At 42.3% G+C, this 12,500-nt stretch overlaps 2 protein-coding genes across 2 annotated transcripts in view; both read right to left on the bottom strand.

Moving 5' to 3' along the window:
- The window catches only part of baiap2l2b (BAR/IMD domain containing adaptor protein 2 like 2b), a gene marked incomplete at its 5' end in the record, with an annotated part of 17,926 nt that extends 16,647 nt beyond the window's left edge, over positions 1-1,279 (bottom strand). The window contains 2 exons of the mRNA XM_080523847.1: positions 776-851; positions 1,226-1,279. Coding sequence (XP_080379973.1) covers positions 776-851; positions 1,226-1,279 — 130 coding nt within the window. The remainder of the gene's footprint in view (positions 1-775; positions 852-1,225) is intronic.
- A 1,906-nt stretch (positions 1,280-3,185) lies between these two features.
- fam20cl (family with sequence similarity 20 member C, like) overlaps positions 3,186-12,500 on the bottom strand; it is a gene marked incomplete at its 5' end in the record, with an annotated part of 10,411 nt that continues 1,096 nt past the window's right edge. Inside the window, 9 exons of the mRNA XM_080522650.1 lie at positions 3,186-4,393; positions 4,682-4,741; positions 5,144-5,225; positions 5,640-5,749; positions 7,676-7,856; positions 8,420-8,535; positions 9,269-9,361; positions 10,008-10,086; positions 12,468-12,500. The exon at positions 12,468-12,500 is cut by the window's right edge and continues 143 nt beyond it. Coding sequence (XP_080378776.1) covers positions 4,123-4,393; positions 4,682-4,741; positions 5,144-5,225; positions 5,640-5,749; positions 7,676-7,856; positions 8,420-8,535; positions 9,269-9,361; positions 10,008-10,086; positions 12,468-12,500 — 1,025 coding nt within the window. The 3' untranslated portion in view covers positions 3,186-4,122. The remainder of the gene's footprint in view (positions 4,394-4,681; positions 4,742-5,143; positions 5,226-5,639; positions 5,750-7,675; positions 7,857-8,419; positions 8,536-9,268; positions 9,362-10,007; positions 10,087-12,467) is intronic.

The raw sequence follows: 12,500 nt of genomic DNA, 5'->3' as shown, positions 1-12,500 counted from the left end.
ATTGATCCAACCATTAAGGATTTGTCCAATAAGTAAAAAACACTGTTGTTGATAATTGATAGGTTGTGCATGGGCCAAAAACAGCACAGTGCAGTGGTATCATTTTACCATGCTTACTATCTCATAGAAGTTCCTAAGTTGTAACGTATACTTCCACACTGTTTCATATCTTATTTAGTGAGTAAATGAGTGAGTGCAGGATAGGGGACAGGGAAACAGCGGAGGCTTGGGAAAATAGGGAAGGCTACAAGATAGATAAAGATAGGGAACTAGGGCTCTTTTATCTTTTGTTTATTTTCCTTTTTCCTTTCTCTTTTTGGTTTGTTTTTTGATACTGTTCCAAATATATGTGAAGATACGTGAATATAATCTCTTCTGTAAAAATGAAAATGAGTGTTGACACAACAATATGTGACACAGTCTGATCATTTGGTCCGCATGTCAGCAACCAATCAAAATGTTCGGACTTTACATTACCATGCTTACTATCTGACCTGGGATAGCAAGCCTGTAGTGTACTGTATGTATCAGGCAGTGGGGTCATTAAAGATGCATGCTACTCACCCCGTTACAACCAGACACATACTGTGTGCAGTAAACAGTTAAGTGGACGTACAGTTTAGAGATAGCGTGGTCTATTTTGATACACACCACCGACGCATGACCACGAACCTCGCACACTTTCACACACACTTTCACACACACACACGCACGCACACGCGCACACGCACACACGCACACACGCACACACGCACACTGACACAGGCACACTCACCTTGGAAAGCCTTGACATAGCTGTTTCCTAGAGAAACTAGCTTCTGTAGGCCAGGGTTGAACTCTTCCATCAGGTTCTATGTTGATCCAAAAGCACACAAACAACATTATTGTAGCAGAACTGACACTGGACAGACTAGTCATACAGTATGCAACGTTTCTACATGGTCATATCACCTTGTTTGGAAGGAAGTTGAAGGTGAACATGAATAAGGTAGAGGTTGTAATAGACAGCATATAGGTGAACATTAGTAAGGGTAGAGGTTGTAATAGACAGCATATAGGTGAACATGAATAAGGGATGTTTGGACTGTGACAATTGTTTACCCTGTGTACCTCCATCCCATCTGGGGTGCACTCACACTCACTAGAGAATTTAATTTCCATCAAATGTACAGTATACTAGAGGAAGACTGTCCAAAACCATGTGAAGAAAGTGTTTCAAACTCACCGCATACACAGACAAGGTGGCCTTATGCAGCTGGTCACTGTTTGCCCCTGACATCATGACCACTTAGTTCTCATATAAAGGAGTATCCTATAAAATGAAGTGCAAAAATGGGAGAAAAACTCAAGAGGCTAGAGTAGGTTTAAAAGAAAGTTGGATTAAAGTGCTCCGAGCAACAGGTTCTCAGCGAACTCAACGAACACCTTTCCTTGCCGGTCCCAGTGTCTGACAGTGAAAGTCACCTTGGCTATTATCCCCACCGTCTCCGGCAGCGATGACACCTGCTCAATGGAGTGATGGCTCTCTCTCTCTCTCTCTCTCTCTCTCTCTCTCTCTCTCTCTCTCTCTCTCTCTCTCTCTCTCTCTCTCTCTCTCTCTCTCTCTCTCTCTCTCTCTCTCTCTCTCTCTCTCTCTCTCTCTCTCTCTCTCTCTCTCTCTCTCTCTCTCTCTCTCTCTCTCTCTCTCTCTCTCTCTCTCTCTCTCTCTCTCTCTCTCTCTCTCTCTCTCTCTCTCTCTCTCTCTCTCTCTCTCTCTCTCTCTCTCCTCTGTCATTGGTGGACAAGCCTTTTCATCCCTCTGTCATCGCCCGTTTTCACGGAGAGTAGGATATAAAGAGAAACATGCGCCATGCGATACGGCCAAGGCCAGTAAATTATTGAGTGGAGCCCTGAAAGGAAAGGAGGGAAACAGCACCTGCCCAACTACCCAGGATGTAAGATCACACCTAGGGAACCTCCAACACCTGATACCTTCTTCATTCTGGGTCAGAATCGAGGGCATTGTCAACTCAAGACCATGATGCAAAAACAAGACCAATGCATATCCATGATCTATCCTGAAGCATCTATTGAATGTCATTGCCTTATAAAGGTGACAGAATCAATCGATTCATTTGTAAGCACCACTGTCCTTCTATTCTTGGATATTTTCCTTTTACATTTTTTGGTCTTTTATACACATTTATCACTGTTTGAAAGAGAATAACTCTTCGCACTAAAGATAAAGACCAGGAAGTTTCCTTTTGAGTTTTCTTTCAACCTCACCTCTAATCTCCTGTAGACCTAGCCCCTTGATATTTTAACATTACCTCTATGAATTTACCCTACACAAATTCAAATAGACCATACAAAAAACAAAGCCATTCTTATTGGATAAAAAGTCCCATTTTACCATTAACTCTAATAACAAAAGTCTATGAAAATGGCAGTTACTTATGTTAATTATAAAACATCACATTTTCCAACTCTTACATTGCATTACTTTGTCATATTACATCCTTTTCCTCTACAGTAGCCTACCCAAACGTATTCAGTCAAATACACACACACATCACATGCGCACTCCATTTCATGTGCTAGCCAAGTGCTAACTAAGTGCTAACTAAATATTTCACGAAATACTTATAAGACATGGCTTGTAAACAAATGAGTGTAGTGTAGTTATGTGTTTCTAGCATGTTGATGTTCTATTAGCATGTTGCGATGTGCTAAACATGCAATTAGATGTTCGTAGCGATGTTCCTTTTTAGCAATTTTTTGCACATTTCTCCGCTATAAGCATATCTTCTTCAACTTTTCAGATTTCAATGTATGACACATCATTTGAAAGCTTACAATCTGCACTTTCAGAATCTGGAAAAAAATGAAAAATGACCATGAGGACTTGAGGACTTTTTAACCAGACCCTGTCACATGACCCTGATACGCTACACCCCTTTCCCACAATGTCTAGATCACAGCAGGTTATCTGGTTACAATTCAGCATGACTAGTATTTTAAGGGCAGTTTATAGGGCAGTATGTACGGTTTTCTGTATACTTGGGCTTTAATCCCCCATGAGCGGGTCTTTTGGCAGATGAGGTGAAAGGGGGTTGAATCTAGCAGAGTTCGGAGTTCAACCACACTTGTTTCAAATTTCAAGTTTTATTGTTACGTCACATTACACACAAGTGTAAGAGAGTAAAATTATTAGGCTTCGGTTCCTGACATTGCAGCACAAGACAATAAGGCAATAGGCAAGATAAAATAAAGTGACAATTGGACAAGTGACAAGTTGTGGGAGACAAACAAGACAAATAAGACAATACAATTAGCAGTACAAATAGTAAAAATAAGTACCGGTGGGTGTAAGACAAAAAACGAAAATACTTTTATTTTATTGGACATTTGAGAACATTGTTTACATTTTAAGTCTCTCCACTTGGCTTGAGCCTCCAAGCAGCACAGCAGTAAGTTGTATCCACCGGAAATAAAGGACATGAAACTGAGGCAAGGGTGGAGCTGATCATGTTGGATGACAGGGAACATCTGTTGGAACAGGATGTGTGCACCATCATGTCACTCTGGGCCAAATCACCAATCAAATACACAAAGGTGCAGCACAACAGCTTGTCTTTGTGTGATCCAAGAAGGGAGAAGATTAAATGACACAATTTCCGAACATAAACATCTTCACCTTGCAAAAATAGCAAGCTAGCCTGTTAGTAGCCTGGAGGACTTCAAATGTGGTATTGGTTGTCGTCGCTGCCTGTGAGGCTGTTTGGATTCAGTCAGAACTTCGCCTTTTCCCCCTCTGACTTGGTACAGACAGAAGTAGTAGTTGTAAAATAAATAGTAGTAGAGGCTATATACAGATCAGGTATTGATCCTCATACTGTTCAAATCTAGCCAGTGAGCCGCACACACACAGCCCAGCCATTTTCTGGAACTATACCTCCTTAGTGGCTAATTGGATAATGCGATGACTTCAAATGTCATTCCATCAGTCCTATGCATTGCTGATGCTGCCACCACCCAGTCTCACCGATGACTAGCACACACGTATCATTGCTCTGGTGCTGCGGTGATGATGTAATTTCCTCTGATGGTCAAAGGGTTGTCGTTAAGGCAGTGTGGGCCATGCTACCCTACAGGTGTCACCAGGTCAGTAATGTGAGTGACGTCATCATAGATGACATCGTCACTGCCCTGGAGACGCCGTCTCTCCTGACAATGGCGGACGGTTTGGAGTACGGTTGCTAGGCGACGGTCCAGAGCAGACAGGTGGGGCTCGGAGAGGAGAGGGGCTACAGCTGCCAGAGGATCCTGGGAAAGTGAGTCCCGCATGACATCACTGAGGCGGTACTGGGGCAGGGACAGTAGACGGAGACGCAGTAAGGTGGAACGACGGATTCTGGATAGACAGAGAGAGAGAGAGAGAGAGAGAGAGAGAGAGAGAGAGAGAGAGAGAGAGAGAGAGAGAGAGAGAGAGCAGGGACAGGAGTAAAGGGAAAGGAGAGAAACAGAAATGGAAGGAAGGAGGGAAAAAAAGAGAAGGGGGACAGATTGAGGGGAGTAGCATAAAGGAGGGATTCGAGAGAGAGAGCAGTGGACGATGATGGAGAAGTGAGTAGAATGGAGATAGGAGTGAACATGATTTGCATTTGCTATGTTTTTCTCCACATCCTCATTATTGACGTACCTGCAACACTGCTTTAAAGGAGCCAGGATAGAGGGCTCATCCTTAGAGTGCCGCCCGAACCTGCCATGAGCACAGAGACACTGTCACACCCTTAAATACAGTAATTGGTTGATACTAGGGGTGTGCCAAGTAGGCTACTCAGACATATGAATACCCGTTATGGATTTGCAGCATTTTAGAGATACTTATATTATCTGTAGGGTAATTGAGAGAGGATTCCTTTCTAAAAAAATGTTTTACTCCATTGGCCAGGGAGAGTCTTAATGAGCCAGAATCTAAAACACCTGTGTGTCAATGCGTCTTTTGGGTGGTCTCTGTCGCCCACCGGTGGTCAGACGGAGCCATGACAGGAACAGTAACAAGCCTGGCCGTCTAGTCTAGTGTACCTCAGTGGCATTGTAAACCACCCACTTCATAATACGGCACACACCTCGTTGATACCAATATTAGGAGGCTACTCACGCTCTCCCGTTGTCCAAGTGCAGCAGGACCGTGTTGTTACCGAACTTCTCAAATGTCTCATAGTGGTGTCTGTCCATATTACCTACGGAGCGGGAGAGAGAACTCAACTCAGAACTCATAATCCTCCGGCTTTGTGAGTTCGAATTGTGCCGAGCCACAACAAAGGAGGTCGGGTTGCAAGATAGCGGTGATTCTTTAGCTTTGATTCAGCATCTGATCAGGGGTCAGTTTCACGAAAGCTTTGGAGCTAAAGTAGTAGCCTACTGTGATCTTTTTGGACAATTAAGTCCCACACTTCTCAAATGTCAAACCTATTTTGTTCTTTTACATACGTAAGTATCTAACCTCCAAACATTTATTTCTACGACTGTTACTACATCCTGGCTACATAAGATTACAAAGCTTTCCGGAAACTGACCCCAGGTCCAAATCATTTACACGATACAATAGGGTCATGTCTAAACACCAGTTATGAGGAAACACAACCGGGACATACTCATGAGGAAATCCAGTATGGTCAAGTCTATGAGGTCCACCAGTCTGGTGCCCTTATCGTAGGGTGGAGTTCGTTTCACTGTTGTACAGTAGTTTGGTTCTTTCTCCCACCTGCAACATGTAGAAAGTTATTAACATATTTGATCAATTAGTCTTGTCAAAGGCACCAGCAATACAGTGTCTCCCATTCATTCAGGCTATAACTAATAATCATAATAATACATTTAACTCTTTGACTGCCAGCCATGTTCAGAGCGGAGACCACCACAAAGACACCCAAGTACCTGTCAACATACTTCCAAAAAGTGAACAACGTCCACACATACAACACCAGAGGAAGCTCCACGAACCACGTTCAACCGCGTTGCACCACAAACAAGGGGTTAAACTCGTTTGCAAACTATGCAGTAAAAATGTGGAACGCCCTTCCTATAATCTTAAAGGAGTGCAAAACACTGCCCACCTTCAAAACCACTCTCAAAAAACATTTACAGGAGGCTGCAATCCGTAACTGGACCCTCTAAATCAATAATCAGATTAAAAGACCCGAACTACCCACTGTACATACTTTGTGTTTTGTCCCCCGCCCCCACCTGTGGTGTATGTCCCCACCTGTCCTACCCGCTGTACATACCTTATGTTTTGTTGTATTGTTCTTCCCATGATGGATGTATGTTTATCTTGTAGATAGTAATAGTTATTTGTCTGTATTATCTTGTAGATAGTACTAGTTTCTTTTGTCTGTCTTACATGTAACGATGAATTGAGAATCAAGGACCCCAATTGAAATAAGCCAGTGGCTTTCTTGGGTTTTTATCCTTTTAGTTGACCTTGTATGTAATATGTACTTTCATGTACCTACTTCTGCAAATCTTCTAATAAAGTTTTCAATCAATCAATCAATCAATCAATCAATCAGAGCTCCACACTGCCAGACTTTTGGGGCATTTTCGCTGAACTTTGAAGACCCACCAAATATTGACTTTTCGGACTACATAAACATTGAACATATCTACCAAAACTTTAGACTCTCTTCTTTCATCAGAAAAAGAAAGTTTGTTTCTAGCCTCTTTGAGTGTTTAGAAATCGGCCGTAGAACATAGGGTGGTTTCAGCAAAAACACCTGATTTTGACCAATAAACAGAGAAATCGAGCTTTTTCTGCAGAATTTTTTATTTTTATTTTTTTTTTTTTTTCTGCACTTTTTCTGTATCATCCGACTCTGAACTGTTTGAAGAGTCGCGCGATGGCCGCGATGCTCCGCGATGCTCCGCAATGCTCCGCGATGCTCCGCAATGCTTCCGCAATGCTTCCGCAAAATGCTCCGCAATGCTCCGCGCCGCGTTTGGCACATACCCTGATCCGTTTCGCCATTACTACAACCCACAGCAAGCCACTTCCTTCTCCAGGCTTTTATCGAACTACTGCCCCCATCTGGGACCGAAATACATTACACCCAAGTCTGAAATTCACTCGCTAGGTGTAGAACATGTCAATAACGCGATCCCCGCGGAAAAAAATATATATATATCTATAAGACGCCAATTGGCGTCTTTGGCAGTCAACGTTACTATTCTATAAGACGCCAATTGGCGTCTTTGGCAGTCAATGAGTTTTTAATAAGCCTTTCGAAAAACCCAAGGACACTGTATAGTCAAAGGAAAAAGAGTCAATTAAAATGATTCATATTAAAGCTACTCGGTATAGGCTCAGGTCGGCTGAGGGGAGCGGGAAACAGGTGGGTTTGGAACATGGCAATGGAGTCAGAGTTTCTCTTCTCTTAGGGGGAGAGAGTTCCAGAGTTTGGGGGCGGCTAGAGGGAAGAGAGTTGCAGAGTTTGGGGGCCGGCTAGGGGGAAGAGAGTTTCAGAGTTAGGAAAAGTATCACTTAACCCCTGACTCCACCCTCACACTCCAGCAATTCAGACACTAGACACTGTCCCCAACACCAGGGGTGACCCAATATCCCCAAACCAGGGGTGACCCACTGTCCCCAAACCAGGGGTGACCCACTGTCCCCAAACCAGGGGTGACTCACTGTGCCAGTTTGCTGCGGCTGTAGGACCGCCTCCAAGGGGACCTCCAGGCACGGCGGTTAGCCAGGGTGAGGTCTGGCAACATCACAGCCAGGGAGACCTCCAGGGACCTGGGGCGCCCGCAGACCGCGTGCTCTGTAGAACAGTAGTAGGAACACTGGCCATAGAAACACACATTCCCTACTAGAGAGAGAGAGAGACCGGGAGAAAAGACAGGGGGGAGAACGAGAGAGACGTGTTTAGCTTTATATGGTCATCTGAACAGTTCATGATGATGTACATGGCACCATTGTAATCCTAGGTCATCAACCAACACATACAGTCAAGTGAAAAACTTAATGAAACAATAATTATTTAGTTCATTTTTAATAAATATGGACGTATCAATATTTGATCTTCTTTCAAACGACATCTATAGATAAAGGTGATGTAATTTAACCAAAAACAATGAAAATGTAACTTTGTTATCATTTATTTAACCAAAAAAAAAAATGTTAATTCCTACTGGGAATAAGTTAGGACACCCTATGCCCTAATACCTGAACCCCATGTATTATTGGACTCTTTGATTTAAATAGTTTATGTGCTGTTTCTTACAGTACTAAATATGGTGGATATTGAAAATATCAGCTCACATTTTTGACGTTCAACATATTTTGATACACGTTGCTAATAGTACCATAACCCATCCCAGTAGAGTGATAGAGAGAAGGTGAGAGAAGAGAGAGAAGGTGTGTGAGACAAACCAGGGGAGGTGAAGAAAGTTCTAGCCAGTTTGTGGTCTGTGGTGACGTCTTTGATCTCTTTGACCACGTCAACTAGCCTCCCGACCACTGGAGGGACTCTCCTGTACCCAAGCACCCTACAGAGAGAGAGGGGGGGGGAGAGAGAGAGAGAGGGAGGGAGAGAGAGAGAGAGAGGGAGGGAGGGAGGGAGGGAGAGAGAGGAGGGGTTTTATTCGCAATGCTAAAATTACTTCTGTTGGAAGTGTTGATTCATCCTCTTGCAACAAACGTGAGACATGAATACTGTCCCACTGTAGCCAACAAGCTATTGGTAAAACACTATCCATATTTCTTGATGAACTATTTGAATCAGCGTTTTGACATAACGGTCTACATACTGAGGTACTCATCTGTCAAGGTTCAGTAACACTTCAGTTACAATAGGTTTATAGCTTATTATAATAATTGTTGTTATAATAATTATTGTTGAAATGTAATTTAATGTATGACTGCATTAAATATGTTTTATATCATCTAATAATTATCCTGAGCTATTATCAGGCTTTTATCAGTCAGTTATTATTTGTTGTTGTTGTATAGACATACATAGCATATTGGGCCGGTTTCACAGACAAGGCTTAAGCCTAATCCTAGACTAAAAAACATCTTCAATGGAGATTTTACATTGAAAGTGTGATTTAGTCCAGGACTAGGCTTAAGCCTTGTCTCTGAAACCGGCCCATTATGTTATATGAGGAATACATTATAATGCCTACGATGAGTTATGATGTTAGAGTTCCCGGCCCAGACTTAGTAGGGCCTCTCAGGGGAGGCTGGCGGAGGTAGAAGTCCTCCACCGGTGTTTATTACCTGTCCAGATGGAAGGCAGAGATCTCTGCGTTGTGTCTCTCAAAGTCCGAGAAGTAGTAGAGGTTGAAGTTGGTTTCCTCATTGCGCTCCTGCCTAGAAACAGACACAACATGTTCGAAAGAGCCATGATGAATGTCATGATAGAACTACTATTAATGCGATGCAGAATCACTCCCTATCTTCCGCCGTAGATTGAAGACCCATCTCTTCAGGCTACACCTTAACTGTCCCTCCTGAGACATCTACTACCCCCCTGCACTGTCTCCACAGACACCTAGTTCCCCCTATACTGTTTCTCCTGACACCTATTACCCCCCTGTATTGTTTCCCGTGTATCAATTTATATATTATTTTTTTTCTAGCACGACGACTGCCAATGGCCCCTGGCCTGAGCATACAGTACTTTTCCTTCTATGACTAGTGGATAGATGATTCACTTACTTAGTCAAATGTATTGATTTTAAGTCGCTTTGGAATAAGGCGTCTGCTGCCAAAAATGTAAAAATGTAAATAAACACATCAAACAGAGATAATGGATGCACTCTCTGTACTGTATGGAGCTTTTAGCATTTGCTAAAGGGCACATATGATATAGTGCACACAAAGAGAGGGTTACCAAACATTGTAACCTATACATACTCAAAATGGTAGCAAAGTTGAAAAACTAAACACACGCGCATAGTGTACATAAAGACAATCTGAAGGTTGGTTTTTGGCTGATGTTGCGTCAGGATCTCACCTCATGGGTTTGAACATGGCCTGTCCGTAGTTGGGGAATGACATCACCAGCTTGAGCTGCGTCCCCCCGGACTTCTGCACTGAAAGGATTCACAGGGAGCGTCACCATGGCAACGAGCCATACCCAAGCACGGCGTCGTGACGAAAATCTCACACACACACACACACACACATGTGAATCACCGCCAAAACATAACACACGCACGCACGCACACACACACACACACACACACACACACACACACACACACACACACACACACACACACACACACACACACACACACACACACACACAGTAATATGTTAGTCATTTTTAAAGGAAATTTGGGAGTCTGACAGGGAAGTCCAACAGAATGACTCTGAATCTGGATAACGGACAGCTAGATATTGAGATACACACTGATAAGCCAAAACATTATGACCACCTGCCTGATATAGCCTTAATATAGCCTTAATACAGCCTTAATACAGCCTTAATATAGCCTTAATACAGACATAATATAGCCTTAATACAGCCTTAATACAGCCTTAATATAGTGTTAATATAGTGTTAATATAGCCTTAATATAGTGTTAATATAGCCTTAATATAGCCTTAATACAGCCATATAGTGTTAATATAGCCTTAATATAGCCTTAATACAGCCTTAATACAGCCATAATATAGTGTTAATATAGCCTTAATACAGCCATAATATAGTGTTAATATAGCCTTAATATAGCCTTAATATAGTGTTAATATAGTGTTAATATAGCCTTAATATAGTGTTAATATAGCCTTAATATAGTGTTAATATAGTGTTAATATAGCCTTAATATAGTGTTAATATAACCTTAATATATAGCCTTAATATAGTGTTAATATAGCCTTAATATAGCCTTAATACAGCCATAGTGTTAATATATAGCCTTAATATAGTGTTAATATAGCCTTAATACAGCCATAGTGTTAATATAGCCTTAATATAGCCTTAATATAGCCTTAATACAGCCATAGTGTTAATATAGCCTTAATATAGTGTTAATATAGCCTTAATATAGTGTTAATATAGCCTTAATATAGTGTTAATATAGCCTTAATATAGTGTTAATATAGTGTTAATATAGCCTTAATATAGTGTTAATATAGTGTTAATATAGCCTTAATATAGTGTTAATATAGCCTTAATATAGTGTTAATATAGTGTTAATATAGCCTTAATATAGTGTTAATATAGCCTTAATATAGTGTTAATATAACCTTAATATATAGCCTTAATATAGTGTTAATATAGCCTTAATACAGCCATAGTGTTAATATAGCCTTAATATAGCCTTAATATAGCCTTAATACAGCCATAGTGTTAATATAGCCTTAATATAGTGTTAATATAGCCTTAATATAGTGTTAATATAGCCTTAATATAGCTTCCGTTGCCCTTGTGCATCGATGAGCTTTAGCCGCCCATCACCCTGTCACAGGTTTGTGATTTGGCCGTACTCCAACCACTGTCGGTAGGTACTCACCACAGCTGACCGGGAGCACCCCACAAGCCTTGCCATCTCAGAGATGACCCAGTCGTCTGGCCATAACAATTTGGCCCTTGTCAAAGTCACTCAGGTCTTTACTCCTGCCCATTTCTCCTGCATCCAACACATCAACTTCAAGAACTGACTGTTCACTTGCTGCCTAATGCATCCCACCCCTTGACAGGTGCCATGGTAACAAGATAATCAATGTTATTCACTTCACCTGTCAGTGGTCATAATGTTTGGGCTCATCAGTGCATGACTGCTAGATATTGAGATATACATGTCATGCAGTTCTTTCCTTTGTCCAGTAGTAGTCTCCCTCTCTCCTTAAAGCAGGGCTGACTCTAATCACTACTACTCTAACAGCACTTAGGAAGCGGTGCTCCATTTCTCCACCCTTGAAATGTGCACTTTCCCACATGGATTTCAAAGCAGATGATGGGTCTTACACCAATCCATTAACCATCTACATTCATGGGGGAAAAAGTGCACAATTGGGGTAACACAGTCAAAGGGCTGGCGAAGGGAACCAGTCCATTTCCCCTTATTTTGTTACATTTTTGCTGTGATAATGGAACTCGAGATGCCCTGTCCCACCTACCAGGAAGATTCCGTGCTCTCTCCATCTCACACACACACACACACACACACACACACACACACACAGGCATGCACGCACAGACACACGTACACACACAGGCATGCACGCACAGACGCACAGACACACGTACACACGCATGCACGCATACACACACACACACACACACACACACACACACACACACACACACAGACAAACAGACAGACGGACAGACCCACAGACACACACACACACACACAAACACACCCACACAATCCTATTCACACTCACTACCCCAGATTGCCACCATCAAACACATCCACCCGCACCAGCACACACACACACACACACACACACACACACACACCTGCGCTGACGATGCGATGTGTGGACAGCTGCT

Source organism: Nansenia antarctica (assembly GCF_963989245.1).
Source record: "Nansenia antarctica genome assembly, chromosome: 2".
Taxonomy (NCBI): domain Eukaryota; kingdom Metazoa; phylum Chordata; class Actinopteri; order Argentiniformes; family Microstomatidae; genus Nansenia; species Nansenia antarctica.
This window is presented reverse-complemented; position numbering and strand designations above follow the sequence as displayed.